At 42.2% G+C, this 20,183-nt stretch overlaps 2 protein-coding genes across 11 annotated transcripts in view; one reads left to right on the top strand and one right to left on the bottom strand.

The window, feature by feature from the left end:
• The window catches only part of MCPH1 (microcephalin 1), a 299,005-nt gene that overhangs the window by 101,872 nt on the left and 176,950 nt on the right, over positions 1-20,183 (top strand). The gene's annotated exons all lie outside the window — the stretch shown is intronic.
• Positions 628-20,183, bottom strand: part of ANGPT2 (angiopoietin 2) — a 53,596-nt gene continuing 34,040 nt past the window's right edge. Inside the window, exons 4-9 of one of the 3 annotated variants that reach the window (XM_036838458.1) lie at positions 17,025-17,257; positions 14,972-15,102; positions 9,707-9,808; positions 8,990-9,156; positions 4,530-4,660; positions 628-1,273 (exon numbers count right to left, since the gene is read on the bottom strand). In XM_036838458.1, coding sequence (XP_036694353.1) covers positions 1,113-1,273; positions 4,530-4,660; positions 8,990-9,156; positions 9,707-9,808; positions 14,972-15,102; positions 17,025-17,257 — 925 coding nt within the window. In that variant the 3' untranslated portion in view covers positions 628-1,112. The remainder of the gene's footprint in view (positions 1,274-4,529; positions 4,661-8,989; positions 9,157-9,706; positions 9,809-14,971; positions 15,103-17,024; positions 17,258-20,183) is intronic. The other 2 variants (XM_036838459.1, XM_036838460.1) reach the window with 2 other exon arrangements.

The following is a 20,183-nucleotide window of genomic DNA, read 5'->3' as shown; positions in this document are numbered from 1 at the left end:
TGAGAAGTATAGCTTTGTAAGTGTTTTAAATGGAAGGGTTTTCTCAACCACAAACTACATTGTAGCCTACTTCCCTAAAATACATCTTAGTAGAAGAGAAAAAAGACTTTTGTATTAGAATAGTGAGTAAAATATAGGAAAGCCTCTTTGTCATGAAATTAAATGTATAATTTTCTTCATCATTAAAAGTCAAGATTTTCCTTGTCACAAGGCACAATCATTTGTTTCAGAATCATGTTACAATGTTGTAAATATCATAAAAGTTAAATGCGGTCATCTCACCTAATAAGTTATATTTAATTACTAAAAATCCCTTCATATTTAACAGCGAGGCTGAAAAAAAATAGTACAATCTTCATATATACTAAAAGAACACGTTTCTATTAATAATTTCAGAGATCCTGAAAGTTTTCACCATAGAAACTTGAAATATATATATTTGAGCATTAACTTAAAACTAACCTATCAATGCCTATGCAAATATGCTGTTCTCAAAATGAAAATTTAAAGCACCTACGAGGAGGAGTAAAAATGCGTTAAGTATGTTTTTCCTTCTCCAAATATTAAACCGCTAATAACCACTTCTCATAAAAATCCCTGAATATATAGTATATTTTTATGGCTTCGAGAATTTTTCCTTCCTTTTAATTACGATAGTGGTGCTGAATTCAGGACATATGGATATTTACACAGTCTATAAACAGTGCTCAGAAGAATGCAGTTCCAAGGTTATCTCTACTATATGGCATAAGTGTTCTGTTTTCCAGTTATTTACTGATCGACTCGCACATAACATTCTTGGTTGTGACAACAGAGCCTGTAAATTGTCAGTCTCATTCGCAAGCTTAAATTTATCTTCCCGTAGGCTTTCTACCAGGTCACCATGCCAGGCTGTGGCTCGTTGGGGGTTGTGCTTCGGTTCGTTGAGTGATGCGGGTTTAAGGGGTGACGTTGATGGGGCTCTAACTGGGAGCTCGCGGGTCCCCTCGGTCTGGAGCGCGGGCAGTCTGTCCGAGCTGGATAGGGAGGCAGCATGCAGCTGTGTCTTCCAGAGCTTTGGGATTAAGTCTTTGAAAACTGGAAGACACCGTTCCTCAGGTGTGCGCAGGCATTTAGAAATCTGCTGGGCGGATCATCATGGTCGTGGCCTTGAGCGAGTAGCCGGACCCTTTCCAGTAGTACCACTTAATACCATTGAATTTATTTGTGTTCTGCCTCTGTGGGTAGTACATTCCGTTCAGGTTGGAAGGACCACAGGCATCAAACCACCAGCCTGTGAAAGTGAAACACAGAAGGAATTAGGAGCCAGGTGGCCCTATCTCACCGCGGAGTTACAAATCCTGGCTAATCCGCGAGTCACATCGTGCTCATTTTAAGCAGATGTGTGTGGGCCTTCTTGAGAGTGGAGGGGGCCGCCCTGGCAGGTGGCAGTGTGGTTTTCCACCTCTACACTGGCGGAACCGTAGCCCCTGGGGCACATGTTTTTACGTACTTTCTTACTCCTCTTCCCCTGTGCTGTGGGAAAGGGCCAGTCACCCACAGACGTGACTAGGAGACCCACGGGACAGTTGGAAGTGTGGAAAAGTCAGAGCCTGAAGAATCGATGGGTGGCTCTCATCGGCCCAGGATCACCTTCCATCCAGTGCCAGCAACACGGTGGACCAGGCTGCTTCAGGCTCCCCTCTGCCTAACAAAGAAAGTCTTTTGGGGACTTCCCTTGGTGCAGTGGTTAAGAACCCCCCCTGCCAATGCAAGGGACACGGGTTCGAGCCCTGGTCCGGGAATATCCCACATGCCGCGGAGGAACTAAGCCCGTGCGCCACAACTACTGAGCCTGCGCTCTAGAGCCCGTGAGCCACAACTACTGAGCCCGTGCGCCACAACTACTGAGCCTGTGCTCTACAAGTACTGGAGCCCATGAGCCACAACTACTGGAGCCCACGTGCCTAGAGCCCGTGCTCCGCAACAAGGGAAGCCACCGCAATGAGAAGCCCGCGCACCGCAACTAGAGAAAGCCCGCGTGCAGCAACGAAGACCCAACACAACCAAAAATCCATTAATAAATAAATTTATTAAATAAAAAAAAAGTCTTTTTGTTTCAAACGTAACCCCAAATTTTAAGTACTCAGTGGAGCTAGATAAAAAGGAAACCTTTAAGTCCCAGGGACAGAAAGGAAATGTAAAGCTATAGTGGTGTGTGCACTAAGGTAAGGTGGGGACCTGGGAGGCCGTTGCATGGCACAGCGGCGGGGCAGTGGGCATCCGCACCTACACCTGAAGGACTAGGCTTGGGCTTTTAATACCCTTACCTAGAGGCCCGGGGTTTGGGACGGGAAGGAATGACCTCAGTCTACAAGCATTAATCCAGATAAATCTTTGAAAGATTGTGTTGGAAGGACACATACAGTATGATGCCATTTATATAAAATTCTAAAATACAGAAAAAAATAACTATTATCGATCTCTCCATACCTAGTAAAAGAAATAAATAATGTGAACGTTACAGGTATTGGTAGGGCATGTTTTATTTCTTTAAAAAGGATTCTGATGCAGTTATTGTATTATTTATACACTGGAATGTGATCACCAGTTATTACATCCAAGTGCCTAAGTTTTTTCCTGATAGTAACAGCTCCATGACTTGAGTTGATTCAGATTAATGTTGATTTGATAAGACATTTGTGTGTGAGACTCATAAACCTTCAAAATATTCAAGAATATTGCAGATTTATAGATCCGTCCATTCCGGAGCCTGTTGTCTGACTCAACTATAGAATTTACTGTCTAGGCAAAAATCTAGCTGGTCATTAGGCTGGTTTATCTGTGGTCCAGACCACGGCTTGGAATCTGACCTCTACAGTCGGGACCGCTCTGCTGTCTCTCTTGGGCTGCGTTTCTTCTCCCCAATCTCCTTTCCACTTCCACTCTCAGCCCTAAATCTTGATCTGAGTAAGTAAATATGTTGTTTCCTTGGTTATTAATGCACTGATACTCTCTTGAGTAGCTCTTGACATTCGGGTGGTCTGAAAACCGCCACCCTCTGCGTGGACAGCTGGGCTCAGTGTGGGAATGACAGGCAGGAAGAAGGATTCGGCGCGCTCCCTCCCCCCCCCCCCCCCCCCCCTCCCCCCCTCTCCCCCCCCCTCCCCCGGCTGGCTTCAGAAGGGATTACTGTGGTGGGATGGGAGAGACAGGCAGCTTTTACACGATCAGCGTAATAGCTTTCTCTGGTCGAAATAATTACTGAAGTAAGTATGGCTAATAGGGAAGACCTAAGTCACCAACATATATTTATACATGAAATATATTCTCTAAGGAACCATAGGACTGATTTTCTTAATGGAGCCTAATTCTCTCAGTATCATTTTAAAGACTTGAAAATTACTGGGTTTCAAATTATTTTTGTAAATAAATCCTTCCTTTTGTCCGTAAATGATTCTTAACTGCAGTACAAACACATGACAAGTTTAGACCCTTTACTTGTTTATGCAGTACCTCGTATTTATAAGATACATTGACTGCAGCTCTTTCCTCTGGTTTTCCTGGGTGAGTAATGAATGAATTTTTGGTGATACAATTCATGGTCTCTACAAATTAAACCCTGCCAATTTCCTGTTTGCCTCTGCATTTAGTCTACACTGTTGGCAGAATTTTTGTTGCTGATTTCAACCTTTCAATGTTTTTAAGAACTAACTCCACAGCATTTGCCCGACGTTTTTCCTGGTCTCAGTCACAATGAACTGGTTTTGGTTATTCCACGTTTAAACTTTTAGGAATCGGAAGAATAAGTTTTCTAACAGTTGGTTCCTGTCACTAAACTCTGAAACGTTTCTGAAAACTCATCTGGCCATTAAGTGACGGTTATATCACATTTTCTTATGGATATGGTTTCTTTTTGTTTGTTTTTTGTTTTTAAGAGGTCTAACATGAAAGATAGAAGGCAAGAAGAGCCTGAAGATAAAGGCCTTAAACTGGACAATCATTCATTCTAATTTGATGCACAGAAAAGAAGCTTGGTTAATTAGTTTCTGTGCATTATTAGTATTTGCTGTATATTAATGAAATACTTTAAAAAAAAAAAGACAACTGAAAAATCCTTGTTTGAACAATAAATTATTAATTGGAAACATTTCTATACTAATGAATCTATATCACTGTTTTGGTAGCCATTTTTAATTTTTAACCTTTTTAATACAGCAGAATGGAATTAAACCATCGTGCCAACATCTGATACTCAGCACAAACTCCAGAGAGCTTGCTGAGTATCACATGGCCCCTCTCCTTGCCAGGGGTAGGTCCTGAGGAGACACAGTTGGCCTGCTGACAATTCTAGCTCAATATCACATTCGTGTGTAAAACTCAACAGTCTGAAAAAGCGAAAAACCAATCTCCCTGTATTGAGCAAGTAAGTCTATTTATGAAATTTGGACATTGTCACCAATCACAGGTTGAAGTCCAAAGAGCCAACCTTTCCCTCTATGAAATCCTTCCTTGCCAATACAAATAGGAAGAGAGAAAAGTCTTCCCACCTCCTGTGAGCATTTGTGAACATTTGCAAATACATTTGTCGTTGTCTGTGTCCTTTGTGCTAAAATCATTTCCTGGTTGGCTTATGCTGCTTATTTTGCCGGCTGTCCCCGTGAGTCCTTTAAGGTGAATCCTGTAAGCATGCAAAGAAAAAAAAAAAAAAAAGGCAAAACATAATTGGCTTGGGTGGTTGATTTATCATAGTGGAAAGTTTTTTACAATGAAGAATTTCATTCTACAGAAACACGTGCTATGCTGGTTAGTGCACTAATGCATACTCCGGACAAAATGTTTTTGCGCTGGTATAAACAGGAACCAACTTATCATCAAATCCTTAGGCAAAGAGGAATGTTTTCATGAAGCCTTCAACGCATATCACTTGCACAAGCATCAGCGGGGACTTCGGGGCCCTGTAATTTATTTTCCTGCTGCTTTTAGGTAAACAAAAGAGGGGAAAACACATTGTGATGGGATCCTCTTTCCACGTCTCCAGGAATCATCCGTATGTTGTAGAAGTGAGAATCCAGGATGACTGGTGGCTGTGGGGAGGACAGCAGACAACAAGGGATGACCACTGAATGTGGAGTAGAAATCTAGTGAACTGCGTGGAAAAACAAACCCTTGTGGCTGCTTTGCCTTGTTTCTGAATAGTATTATAATAAACCTGCCAGACATTGAGAAAGAATAAGCGTCCTATTAAGTTAGACCCTAGATAATAGCCCAGGCTTTTAGAAGATTGCAGAAATCTGGCTCGCCCCAGCAATGTGCCTGCCAAGGAGGAGGGGAGAAGGGCAGGGGCAGGTCTGTGAGCCCGACTCCAGGAAAGCCCCAGGCACACAGGCTCCGGAGCTCGGAGCAGGGTCCAGGGGACGCGGGTGCCTGTGTCGAACTCCACGTCACAGTGTGGCACTTGGAGTGTGGAGACCTGGGGCGTGGGGGTCTCCCCGTCCCAGGGACCCTCCTGCTGTACTTTAAGCCCCGCCGACGCCGCTCATCTTGGTAACACCTGCTCACATTTGCTAACAGCTATCTGGGAGGGAATAGAATCTCCTGGAATTCATGTTGGAACAGAAGGTGGAGCCGAGAGGAAAGGTTCTCCAGGGGTGTGTCTCTAACCCGCCCGTGCCACTCGCTCTCCCGGGCCTGTGCACGGAATGTCCAGACCAGCCCCGAGAGGCAGGCGTCACCCCCCCCCCCCCCTTACACGTAAGGTCACTGAGGTTCGGTTCGGAGGCGGGAGCTCGTCCACAGTCACGCGCTGTAAGTGGTGGAGCTGGGACTGACAGCAGCTGGGACTGCACCCCGGTGAGGGCTCCACGCTGGTGCACCCCTTCACAGGGGCGCTTGGTTATCGAGGAGGCAGTTGTGCAAAGGGGGGCACGGGGGCATATCCAATGAGTTCCATAAAGCGTTGGTCCTGAGTAACGTTTGTGTTGGTAACTCAGATTTTTAATTGTTTGTAGTACTGTAGCTCTGGAAGCCTCATCACAGGCATTGGCCGAGTTTCTGAATTTCAGGGTTATCCTCATGCTTCAGAAATGACCCTGGGCCCTAGCTCAGCCTCTGCACACCTGCTGCAAGGCGTTCCTGTAAGTTCTCCTCACCATTGGGATTTTGAAACACTTTAATTTCTGTCCAGGCCTTTCTCATTAATCATAGGTGGGACTGAGATGAACTACTCCCCGTGCTTTTCCTCCTTTGAACTCCTGTCTCCTTTGAACAATCTCAGTTCTAGTGGAACGCATTAAATTTCCCCAAAGCAAAAGAAGGGAGAGTACTATATTTTATGAGTCTCTATGAGAAGAGTTGTATCTTTTTAGATCCTTCTGCTGTGTGGCCCATTGTTTTATTTTATTTTTTATTTTTATTTTGTGGCTGCGTTGGGTCTTCGTTGCTGCACGCGGGCTTTCTCTAGTTGCGCTGAGCGGGGGCTACTCTTGGTTGCACTGCGTGGGCTTCTCATTGCGGTGGCTTCTCTTGTTGTGGAGCACGGGCTCTAGGCATGTGGGCTTCAGTAGTTGCAGCATGCAGGCTCAGTAGTTGTGGCTCACGGGCTCTAGGGAGCACGGGTTTCAGTAGTTGTGGCTCGTGGGCTCTAGAGCGCAGTCTCAGTAGTTGTGGCGCATGGGCTTAGTTGCTCTGCGGCACGTGGGATCTTCCCAGACCAGGGATCGAACACGTGTCCCCTGTCTTGGCAGGCAGATTCTTAACCACTGCACCGTCAGGGGAGTCTGGCCCATTGTTTTCAAGTTGCCTTCTTGTAAAATTTGATTATTAAGAATAGCCACGTTCTTGAAATTACTTTAAATTGGTACCCATTGCTTTTATATCACAGTGGAGTGAAGGGAGAGGTAATGCCAACGTTTAATAATTAAATCTCGGTGTTTGTATAGAATTGCCAGAATGTTTGTGAAAAGTGACCAATTCTTAAGGTCTAATATACAAATAGTTTTTAGTTTTAGTAAAAATAATCATACTCTACTGATGCATTTATCCCTTCGTATAACGTGTATTTTTTCAGTTTTCCTACATTTGGGAAAAAATTCCTTTAGTGAAAAACAACTTAGCTGCTACATACAATTGGCATTCTGAAACATCTGTAGTTATTGTAAGTTTTAGTCACATCCCAGTTTTCTTATCACATTGACATGTTTTATTAGGATAATAATTTTTTCAGTGTAGTATCTGTTTTATACTGCCAAGTAAATTAAACTGAGCTTTAGACAACTGTGTGCTTTTTAAAATGGCATATCCAAAAATTGATTGCACTTCTAAAGGAAATATCTGTTAAGAAGCATCACAGTTTAAAATATTTTTATAATGTCAGCATACAAGGGTAATGACCCATATTGTAAAATCTTCTTATATAAACAGTCTAATCCTTAATTTTTGTGTTTTTTTGTTTTTTGTTTTTTTTTTAGTTCCTGTGTTGTAGATTCCTAACTGTTGCCAGTTGAAAAAATATTTAGCTTGGAGGTCAAACAATGACCAACCACTCATGTCTAAAAATTCATTGAAGTTTTGATCTGTGGAGTCAACTTTGGGCTGCAGTGAGGCCCCAACACCTATCTCTTCATTCAGCTGAGCTCCTGTCGGCCCTGGACAGCCTGCTCTTTCTGTAACGAGAGCTGATGGGCTGTTTCACTGACTTCTTAAAAGTCGTGTCGAAGCTTGTCGTACGTTATCTGTTTTCAAAACATGCTTCTGAATTTCGGTCCACTGTTTATAAAGCAGGACACTGGACATCGTGCAGTTCTCAGGTGGCTCTCAGGAAGCTGGCTTTCAGCCCGTTTTTCCATGCTGTCCATTGCGAGCCTCCCCAAGGAAGCCAGCTCAAGGACTTCGAAATCCTGGGTTTTTCCCAAACTACTCAGATCTTGGAATTTCTGTCGAGCAGAGGGTCTGAGTCGGGCATCAGTGAGATTTAGATGGGGCGGCAGGCCAGTTGATGCCTGTCTCCTGTGACGTTCCTATGGAACTTGGCTTGTTTATTTCTGACTTCAGAGTTGGTGTTTCATAACGTGTGCTCCGTGATCACCAAAACCCCCAAACACCACCAGTCCGAGCTCTCTAGACTCCCTCAGGGTGTGTTGGTGCCTGAACCCTTGTGTTGTGCCTTCTCAGACCAATTCCCGTGTGGCCACCGGGCACCCCATCGCCCTGCTCTGCCCCGCCGTCGACACGCATTTCTGAGCCCCTCTCCCTGTAAAGCACAGATGCATGTGCCTACTGCCCTTGCCTGGCACAACAGGTTGTAAAGATCCCTTTGCTCTGTCTCCACTCTCTGGGCGTTTTAGAGCCAAAGAGTAAATTCCCAGTCAAAATTGCCCGTGCTTTTCTTGGAACATTCAAGATTAGCTGTGTCCAATGGGTGGGCGGAGGTAGGTAAATACTGAGGCAGTGCTGTGAATCAGCTGGTCTTCCTATAGCAGAGGGCAGAGGGTCTTGCTACCTACTGCCCACCTAATCCTTCTTCTTTTGAACTTGGCAACTCATCCTGACTTTGGGATGAAACATAACAGTTGAATGTGTTTAAACTTCAAAAAGATAGATTTAACTTTGAAAACCTTCTGGAAGAAAACAATATAGTCATGGGTATACATCTGTTGTGATATTGGCATGGCATTTTGTAATAGGGACACAACATTCACCTATTCTACAGATAGTTGTTAAAGGCCCATTATCTGCCAGGCAGGGTTCATCTGTGCCCTGAGGATACACAGAAAACACAACAGGCAAAATTCTGTCCTCATGAAGCCTTCCTTATATTGTTGAAATTAAAGTTAGAATGTTGAAACTAGAGAAACTTACCTAAAGGCAGCAAAGAACTCTAAGAAACAAGATGTTTTTCCCCCTTAAGGTAGCCTATGAGTAATTTAGATTCTGGTTAATACAGTGGGGTTCTGACTTTCTGGAGTCAGCAAATCCTTTAACTTTTTTCAGTGATATATAATTTCCTTACCTGTAATTGAGTTCTTCGCTTGAGAGATAGAAATGATCGTACAACGAGTAAGCCTCATTCCCTTCCCAGTCTTTCAGGTGTATTTTAAGCACGTAGCGTTTCTGATTAGTCACTTGTGAAACAAACTCATTTCCCAGCCAGTGTTCGCCTGAAGGGTTCCCAAATCCCTGAAATCCAAGTTGTAAAATTCACTTACTTCATTTATTTTTTCTTCATGTATTTGAAATCAATAGTCCATCAATTTGACATGGAATAACCATTCAATATTCAACAGAAATCCCTTCCCGTACCGTGAAACTTTGGGGTCTTCCATATAAGAAAGATTTTTAAAAGGTCGGCTTTAGGAAACTAAGCTGTTACCAGAAGGAAATTAGTATTGGAATAATTAGAACGACTTGGGGAACCACCAATATCATAAACAGCTCAGTTTATAGACGTGTGAAACACTATGAAACAGTTTACCAAGAAATGCTGAGCCCACTGTTAAAAATAAGCCTAACTTTCGCATGCCTTTGTTTTGATATATAGTTTACATCACATTGGCAGGACCATTCTTTAACGGGGATACTGAAACACCAGTTAAAAAGAACCCTTTGGTTAAAAAAAATGGTCAAAAGTCATTGGTTGGTTTTAGATTTGTGGTAAAGTTCCTGCACATTCTCAAAGTTAGTTTTCGCAAAGAAAATTATTTTCAGATGGTTTAAAGAGTATTCATACCACTTTATATTCTTTCCAAGTCCTCTGAAAATCAACACTGCCATCTTCACGTCGCTGAATAACTGTCCACCCACCTCCAGCTGTTTCCATGTCACAGTAAGCCTGCAAACAGGAACGCACAATTACTGCCTGGGAAACGTCCGTGACTTGGGTCTTTGTCTTAAATAACAGAAACGAGATGAACGGAGATACTTATAATAAGACCAGGGCTGATGGGGTTCTCTGGGGTAAATCTTTGTGGTCTTCCAAGAGGCAGAGGATTTTAAAGAAATTGAAAACCATAAATTTAAAATGATGGTGAGAAATAAACAGTAATATAACATGATGTGTCGATGAAACTAGGACCTTGTCATCATCTGTTCTAGGCTGAAGACCCACCCCGATAGCTGACCCTGAGATCACTGTTCCTTAGAGATTTGTTGGGAATAGGACATGTTGGCAGATTGCCCCAAACCTCTCATCTCCAGCCTGTAGAAATCCATCGCCTCGTGTTCACAGCCCTGAAAACCTTTATGATGGTTGCCAGTCCCGACTGACTCTCCAGAGAGGGGTGTAAAAGGGAGACTCTTGCATTGTGGGGTTTCCAAGACTCCTGTGATGCCGTGGGGCTGTTTGGCGTCCTCCATGTGTGGGATCAAAGTCAGGTTTCCTGGTTCATCCCTCAGAACAAGGGACCGGGGGCTCCCGTGTACCCAATGTGTGTGTGTGACCTGAGGGGGCCTGGCAGCTCCACCCCACAGACCCTGACTTCATGCTTCTCTGCACTTTGCTCACTGCCCCTGTTATTTCTCTTCCCAGCTCTTTTGATTTCTGCTTTTAAACGGGCTTGGTGGGTTCAAACTTTGTTCACTACACAGGATTCTTTCTTGGGCTAAGAGCATGCATGCTCAATTTCAACTCAGCTGGAGTTTTATTATGAAATTAAAAACCCCTGAAAATAAGATTACACAAATAGTTTTAAATAATGAGATTATAGTAGAACAAAGGAGTTTTCCAAAAAGTTAAGATGCATTTCCTTACAGGTTACAAGGTAGTAAATGTGAAAGTTAAGGTTCAAAAACAATTAGAAATAGTCTTCCTTTGTTGTCTTCCATGGTCTTTGTGGGGAATAATGGAGATAATTTTGGCAGAGTAAGTTTACACGTCAAATCTACTGCATTTGTGAGCCGAAATCCTGGAGAATGGGTGCTAAAGGAGAACCCAGAGTGCACCTAGACCTGCCCTTTCATTGTAAGCGCTCGTTGGCCGTCCTGTTTCCAGTGGAACCAAGAGCAGCAGCTGGAACCCAGCACTGGCTCTCCTGTTGCGCTCTCTGCACCTCCATTCCAGACTCTCTCCAGGATGGACACTCGGCCCATCATCACTTTCCCAGTGATCCTCATGTTTTGAAACACGTGTTCCATGAAAGAAAATTATATTTATCAAGAATAAAATGATTTCCCCACTTTAAATTAATCAGCCATATGAAATTGATCTGCTTAATATAACCCCTTATTATCTCTCTGTGTTGACGTGATTATTATTGTTAATTATCGTTGTTATCATTGCTATGCATCAGTCTGTTCCAAGCACCAGGCTAGGTACTTTCCGTATGTTATCTGTAATCTCACGGCAACTCTGCCGTGATGCTATCATTCTGCATGTTTGAAAGGAGAGAAGATTTGGTAAAGTTAGGTTAATTTGATCAGAGTCATTCAGCTATTAGGTGGCATATAGGATTTGAATAAGGTCTCTTTAATTTCCTAATTCTGCAATGTGTTTTCTACTCCCCCACGCTTCCGAAAACAGAGAAACCTGACTCTTTTGTTAATAGGTCAGAAGTCCCTCCATGCAGCTCCAAGTTGAAATCAGTTCATGAATAATACTGCCTCTCACTCGCCTCTGGTCCACAAGATGGTCAGTACTGTTCACTTCTGTCAACGTGTCTAGTAAACTAGCTGAATAAGCTCCATTGATCTGAGCAGTCCTGTGCACACACGTTAACTCCCCTGTATCCTAAAAGGCGTGCTAGGGGGTAAAAGGACTGCACACTGTCCTCAGTGAGCCTGTCCTCATTCTAATACTTGCTTCGTCAATGTCAAAATCACCCTGATGAAGTTGCTGATATTCAAATCAGAGAACAAGTCCATCTTGTTGTGGAAATCAGTGGAGACCAAGAGCTGGGGTCTGAGCCATAGTATCCTCTAACCCCATTAGGGACAATGACGGGATCATGAGAACGTTTTCTTAATATTACTTTGTCCAGCTTAAGAAAAAGAACAGAGCGTTTATAAAAACTGAAGTATTATGGTTAGTTGGCTCGTGAGGCTTCCAGAGGAAGATAGTGTTCAAGTAGAGTTCTACACGTAGCCAGAAGGTACAGATGAAAATGATGAAGTAGATTATATCAGGGTCGGAAAAGCATAAGTCCTCGGATAATGCCTATGACCTCACTGCTCAGTTACAGCAAACCTGAGGGCGGTTAATACTTTTGATGAGCACACCATGGTGTGGTCCAGGGACCTGATACCTCGCTCTAAAGCTTGATTTCTTTCAGCAAATAGCGCTTGATTGAAATGTTATGCTTCGGCTCTGAGGCCATGGTGAATGCGTGATTAAAGATCAACATTAGGAGTCAGGTAGGTATCCTGGGAAATTTAGGGAAGGAAACTATTATGTCTCCAACAAGCAAAAATGTAACCCTAATGCTTCTGATAAATGCCATCTTGCAATGTCTATCTTGCACAGAAACCTAATGAATTCTTCAAAAATGAAGTTGAAATGATATTTAGGCCTCTTTGGGAAAGATCTGCGCAGAGATCTGTTGAACGTTCTTTCCTTGAGTTAGACGAAGCAGGCCAAGCTCGGGTGCCCTGGCCCACGGAGAGGTCCTTGGGTCCTTGGTGCTTGGGTGTTGCATGGATGGCAAGCACCGAGCCCTGTCCTGGGCGCTCATCTCCATCACGTCCCCGAAACCGCTCTCTAGGACGGGGGCACCGCGTCGCGTTGCAGATCAGGAAGCGGAAGCCTCACGCAGGTGCAGTGACGTGCTGAGAGGCACACATTGGCAGAGTCAGAAGTTAAACCCAAATCTATCGGACTTCCTCAGGTTGAATTATGGAGCCTGAAGTCTGGAAGGGAATCCAGAGGTAACTCATCTGGACCATATATTTTAGAGATGAAAAAATTGAGGCTTCAAAGATTGTTGTTCCCGGCTGTGTCAATGAGTTGTTTTCACTGCGTATGTGTAAAAAGGCATATATAAATCCTAATGTTTCCAGCCGTGGCCTGAGACCACATCACCCCAGAGCTGTATATCTTCTTCTCCCGGCAGTGAGGCCTTTGGGGTTGGTACGGCGAGCTGGGGCAGGGACGCGCACTAAGGCAGGAAGCATTACACAGCAGTAGGAAGCTGATGGTCCCTCTGGGTCTGCATCGGGGAGCATTCCCACTTTACTCTCCATCCTCCTCCTCCTCATGTCACTCCTGTCCCCTTACCTCCAGACCAAGAACAGACCAACATCTGGTGGCAGACAATAGCATACAGAGAGCTGCCATGAGAACCAGATAGCAGAGGGGACTGAAGGGCTTAGTATAGAGTCTGCTCATTACTTGTTCATCTGCAACAGAATATTTGGGTTTTTTCTCCCCCCAGTACACTGCTTTTAGGGTGCTAGGGACATTAACTGATTTTCAAGGTTGATTTAAAGCAGCATGAATGAATTAGAAAGATTTCTTTGGAAAGTCTTATCGTGAGTAATAGCACAAGAATATTGTGCTATTATTCAAGATAAATCGAATATTTATCTTTTAAATTCAAAATCAAGTGTATGTTACTGTTTGAAATTCCATGTCTTTAAGCCCTTGTTTGTATTTTTAAAGTGTTTTTCTTTATTACCATGTTAAATACTGAGGATAGCCCTGAGTTCAAAGAGATGATACTTTCAGGAGCCTTTAAAATTTCCATTTTGATACAGCGTCGAGTGCCTTTTCTGTAAGTGTTTCTGTTCATTCAGTGTGTAGCTGCTTTTACAGTTAGACGTAAACATATTTATAGGCATTTAACATATACAGTCATCCCAGAGTTATATAACACTTCACACTGATTCTCATGTAATGTTGTTTTACCTTATCAAAGCCACATTGAAATATTCCCTGGGGAAGTGACTTTTTTTTTTTTTTCTCATCTAAAGCTTAACATCTCCCAAAGCAAGTTCAGGAGGCATGCTCCCTGAGAAATCCAGAATATCCAAGAAAAACCGAGCTAAGCTGTACACTAGCTTCTCCTGATGGTAAATTCTGATTCTTGGTTCACTTTTGGGCTTCCACCTTGAAGGAAACTCCAGGTACTTGGGAAGAAAATGACCTGCTCTCATTGATGGTGTGATTTAAGTCTTCCAGCCCATCAGATGGGGTAAGAACGGCCCACCCAGGGAAGCTTTGAGCCCCCTGCAGCAAGTCCAAAGGGTTGGAACTGTCTCCATAACCATGTCCTTGGCCTTTGGGGCTGTGACAGCATTTGCACTGATGGTACAAAAGCACTAGTGGGTGAAACTGCCAGCGCCCTAGAATGAACTAAGGAAACAGCGCAAACCATGCCGGAGTCACTGTGTTCCTCAGTCACACACTTGCAGTTTGGGGGGAAAAAGCCAATTTCACTTCAGGATGTCTCTGACAAAGCAGTACAAAGTATTAATTTTATTAAACCTCTACTGCTGCGGGCACGTCTTTTTATATTCTGTTTGATGAAATGGAAATGAGTATAAATCACTTCTGCACATCAAGGTGCCATGGCTGTCTCAAAGAGAAATTTTGTGTGTGACTGTGTTAGTTGCAAGTTGAACAAGCCTTTTGTTTTTTGGATGGAATACCACTGCTGCTTGAAATAACGATTGAAACATAAACTATGGGTATTCGAACTCTGGTATTTTGGAAGACATTTTCTTTAAAGTTAATGATGCGAGTCTGACACTTCAAGGCAAACAGCTGACACTCTGCATGACTAAGCCAAATGCAAGGAGAAAATAAGTAGATTATCTTATATATTAGGTAGACACATATAATAAGATGGATATTTCTACATCGTTCATACGCATCGTCAGTGTTCTCTGCCCAGTGGCTGGACTCGGAGCCCTTGGTGAGACCTTTACGTGGGTCAGTGTTTCTTGCTTTGCTCTGAGTGGAGCTGGGATGCATCCGGGGTGTGTGAACTATGTCTGCAGTTGCTCCACTTCTAAAACGACTTGCTTCAAGTCAGGGAGGTGAAAATGGGAGACAGTGCCTTACCTTGATCTCCTCCGTGGAGTTAGGGAACGTCAGCGTGTAGATGCCACTGGTGGTCAGTCCTGATTTGAAAGCTTCCGCGCAATCTCTGAAGATGATTTGTTCTTCCTTAGCAATGAGGGAGTGCTTAGCTGCTTTTTAAAAATAGGAAAGCTTTTAAAAGGAGTTCGTGGAAAGATAAAAGTATGTTATTTCGAGATGCACTCATTTGCTAATTTTTATTACATTTGAATTCTTACAATAAGTAAAAGGGAGATGCTAGTATTTTAGCCTTTCAGAAGTTACTCTTTCAGCCTGTTTCGTGTTAACTCTCAAAGATTGTTACCAATAATCCATACTTCCTTTTTCTTCTTGTCAACTATATGTAATGCAAGTACTTCACAATCAGCCTTTAATAAACTATTACTTTTTAAAAAGTCTTCCATCTTGAGTAGAATCAGATGAAGTTATTACAGAAGAATAAAAAAGAATGTACCTAAAAATAGTGTTGTTTCTACAGTGGCTGCATCCATAGCCCATTAGCCACGTCCTATCTAGGCAGTGGTGTGGATGGTTTTCCTTTCTTTTTGTGTATCTGAGGCCAAGTCTTTATACGTTTCTTTAGACCGTTGGGTGAAGACATTTAGTATTCTTTGGATTTTTAGCAACCGTCTCATAATAGCTTGCGTTAAAGAGGAACCTAACATTTATTTATCTGCATCTTCCTTTTAAGTCTAAAAAGTCTAGGACTATGAAATTCTTTCCAATTTTTATTCTGCTCTCAACATTTAGACTTCCCAATCCCTTTTTTGCCACATTGAAAAAGTGTTTGTGTGTATGTATTCTTGCAGGTATGTGTTTGTACGTCATTCTAGAGACGGACAAAAGCCTAGGTGTCTGGACCAGGTGGCGTGGGCAGGCATCACAGGTGGAGGCTCCCGTCTGCACACGAGCCGGAAGCACACGGGGCAGACGAAGCCTGTTCTGCTGCTCTTTCTCCTGTGCTCATTCGTTCTGCCAGGATCTGAGCTGCGTGATTTTCTCTACTTTGGCTCATCCAGGCTAATACCTCACACTGTCTTGGTCCCACCAGACATCAGATAATTGTCTCTTCCTTTTCTCTGAATGTGAGAAAAATATATGATTTTTTTTAAAATTATAAGAGAGTGAAACTCTAGTTGGAAGGCATACGCTGCAAACTGGCCACCTGGTGTGAAACCTGCCACTTAGCACAAGGTTGTGCTACTGTTTTTGTTTGTTTGCTTCCTTGTTTAAGTAGAAACCTTGTTTAAATGTTTCTGTAATTAAAGTGGGGATAACTGTATGAGTCAAGGAAAATGTGAGAACATGTTTCTTATGGAGGTGAAGAGGGTCTCTACATGAATCATATGTAAAGTGCATCTGTGTCAAAAGAATACAGTTGAAAGGACACTATGAAGCAGACCATAGTAAGAACTAGACCCAATGTTTAAGAGAAAAAAAAAAACTTAAAAATACCACACAGGTTGTATATCATGTCTCTAATTAATGACTGAAGATGCATCCCTTCTTCCCTCTAATATCGAAGAGAAGTTGAAAGGTCAAACAGGAATAAGGAAGGCAAGATGTAGTTAAGGATGTGGTGAGAGAAGGAAACTGGCATTTCTTGGGTACCAATCTTATGCCAGTTACTGCAAGTACCAATATTATCTCATTTAATCTTCACAACAACCCTACGGGCCTAGGATTGTTTCTCCCTCTTAAAAAATAAAAAAATGTCCACTATGGTTTAGTAACTTACCCAGCCCCAAACATCTAGTTAGCAATGGAACTAACTAAAAGTAGACTCTCTGAGCCCATGAACAAAAGTATGTTTGGGTTGGTTTGCCTCATAATAATTAGTATAAATATATATTCCCCTTCCCCTCTTCCTCCTTTTTAATCGATTCCATATTGAGACCCTATAAAGCATTCATATGAAATATGTAAGAGAAATGTGCTTTTTCTGAAAGATGAGAGGTTTTTTTGTAATTTTGAAAGATTCGTCGACTATTGGCAGATAAAACTGAAGAAAAGCGTATATGTAAACTTTACTTACAGTTTGATGTCGATATCATAGTCAGTAAATTATGCACTGTCTCCATCAGATCATGTTGCTGCTTTTGCAGAACTGAGTTATTCACCGTGGCCGTCACCAATTGTTTTTCTAGTTCTTCAATGATGGAATTTTGCTTGGATACTAACACCTGGAGCTGATCTTTCTCTTCTTTGATTGACCGAAGTTGGACTATGTGCTTGTCTTCCATATCTAGAACTTTCTTTTCCAGGAAACTTGTAAAGGGAAATAATTGGTAGTTAGTGAAGGGTTCTCTGATCACCATCAAAGCCAAATGCTTTGTAAACAGCTAATCAGTTTCATAATCCTTATACAATCGTTTATATTTATTGAATTTCTGCTTCTCCAAGGCACTCTGTTAAGATGTTAAAGGAGTTATAAAGTGACAAGATGTTGCCACAGCCCTGAAGAAGCTCTCAAACTTGCTGAGATCAGATAGAGGACATAGATATGACATGAGGAGAAAGTACCCCAGTGAAAATGTAAGGTTCATAACTAGATGTTACCGCATGCAGTGCATTTGAAGACCCTGGTTCCGCTGAAGAGGAATGTGGACAAGGACAAGGAACCCTTGGTTTGGGGACACCTGTGGGTCAGTGGGGGGAGCCCCGGGCTGAGGACCTTGCCTCTGCACGTGACCCCCTGGGTTACCTGGGGCAGGCCATCCCCTCCTTGGATCTCAGGTGTATACCTATCTAAGGGAAAGTCCACCTCCAGCAATAAATCTCTATCCATAGTGAAGGCATTAGATTAGATGATGCTCTCTGAGACCCCTTCTAGTTCAAATAATCCATGGGTCTGTTGTTCCTTTTTGGGGGCAGTAACATTTTCTGAACCTTTAACCCTGGAAACAACATTACTCAGCCAAGGGACAAACTACCCATTACAGGTCTTACCTATGAGCATTAACAATCAGTATTAATAATTATTATTATTAGAAATCAGTTGCAGCTCTTAAATTTATCCCAGTCCAATAGTCATTGTAAACCAGTGTGTGACAATAAGTATACTGTCGAAGTACCAAGTCAAGAAATAATCCGTTACCATGATGCAGACATTTGCTTTCGACTTTCATCAGGTTCTCCATATCCATTTTTTCAACTATTATTTCTTAATATTTTTACTGATATCAGCTAACTTATTTTTTTTAACTTGTGTATCACTTTCATTGATTTAAAAACCAAGATGACTTACCATAAGCAGAAGGTAACCTAAAAATAAATGCATAATTTTTTTTCTTTTCTACCTAAAATCATTTCTAGGACCACCAGCGTACAGGCAATAGGATATACTCCTACAATGCTTCACCTAGACAATTAACATAAAATGTACGGACATTTTAAAATCACTAATCTATACTGCCTTCAAAGTGATGTTGCTGAAATTTGTTATCCAGCCAATCTTTTGTTGTCTTTAATATTCTATGAAGAGGCATAAAAGAAAGATGTGATGATCACACGGTCCACAGTGTGAATGAGAGTGTGAATACTCTGGGATGGATATTAAAAAAAAAAAATTTGTTTCTTTCTCCCAAACCTCTACCAGTATAATCCAGAGGTCAATCACATCCTGATCTAAAAGATTTAATCTTAAGATTAAATACGAGCAGGTACTGAAGAGTTAAGCCCAGCATCGGGTCATCCCAGACCGGGCTGGTTGTGAGCAGCACCATGTATCATTGCATTTAAGGCTGTAAGGAGTCTCAGAGATCAGATTTTAGAGCAACGTTTTGCAAAATGCACATCTGGACCTGTTACTGGCTTGTGCAGTCAATTTAGTGGGTTGCAATAAACTTTTCTTTTTTTTCTTTTAATAAAAGGACATTAAATAAACGGGATAAAACAGATGAGAATAGAGCATAAACTCATAGAAGAACTTTGCGCAGCGCAGCAAATGCCATGGTCAGTGTTGACGGGTGATGGGAGGAGGGTGGGGCAGGATGGAGAATGCCTGCATTGCCTGACACTTTGCTTATTAGCATCTTATTTGAATTTCTGATACAGGATGATCAATTTGATCATCACCATAACAGTTGGACTTAGGTACAGCTTAACTTTATATTAACATAATTCACGGTCTGTTGAGAAATGTGGGGAAATATCCTTGTTGGTGGAAACATCAAGGCTGAATCATGTTTCTTTTATGAGTTTTTTTTTTTAAATTATTTATTTATTTATGTATTTTTATGGCTGTGTTGGGTCTTCGTTTCTGTGCGAGGGCTTTCTCTAGTTGCGGCACATGGGGGCCACTCTTCATTCATCGCAGTGCGCGGGCCTTTCATTATCGCGGCCTCTCTTGTTGCGGAGCACAGGCTCCAGACGCGCAGGCTCAGTAATTGTGGCTCACGGGCCTAGCTGCTCCGCGGCATGTGGGATCTTCCCAGACCAGGGCTCGAACCCGTGTCCCCTGTATTGGCAGGCAGATTCTCAACCACTGCGCCACTAGGGAAGCCTCCCTTTTATGAGTATTTATTGCCTCTCTTCAGAAGGGGACAGTGTCAATGACAACATTTTTCAATAACAATAATCATATAACAATATCACAATTTAACTGAACTGGTACAAGTAGCCCCTAAATCAATCACTTATTTTAGAAGAAAAAACAAAAAAGGATGACAAGATGAAAAAGGCATAGTAATTTTCAACTTCAGCTGGTGAATCAGAAAGTGTTATAGTGGCAATTTTCAGAAAAATGTTGACTCTAATAAGTACTTTGACTTCATTGGAAACTGTTCCATGAAGAAGGCAATTGTACATTGGGGGAATTATTGAAGATAATTTAAAATGTGGTTTGTTAAACGTGCAACACATTCACATATTTTTGTAATGATGTTCCTGCAGATGAAATCTTAGGCTAGTCAAAATTTAAGGCACCTGAAAACAGCACGCCAAACTCACTGAAAGATGTAGAATCATCAACACAATTTTCTTATTTTTATTTACTTACAGTTGTTGATGAAAAAAACATTATTATTGCCATTTCATTTCATATTTGTGACAAAAGACAGCGTGATTTCTGCAGCTGCTAAAATGATTATTCTTCCTGCAGGTATAGATTTGGATTTGTTACATATGGTTTTTATAAGTCAGCTGATAAAAGCTATGCCTTTCAGTGTCTGCACTATGGCAGGTCATTCAGAAA

Source organism: Balaenoptera musculus, chromosome 21 (genome assembly GCF_009873245.2).
Source record: "Balaenoptera musculus isolate JJ_BM4_2016_0621 chromosome 21, mBalMus1.pri.v3, whole genome shotgun sequence".
Taxonomy (NCBI): domain Eukaryota; kingdom Metazoa; phylum Chordata; class Mammalia; order Artiodactyla; family Balaenopteridae; genus Balaenoptera; species Balaenoptera musculus.
The sequence above is the reverse complement of the archived record's forward strand: the minus strand, read 5'-3'. Positions and strand labels throughout refer to the sequence as shown.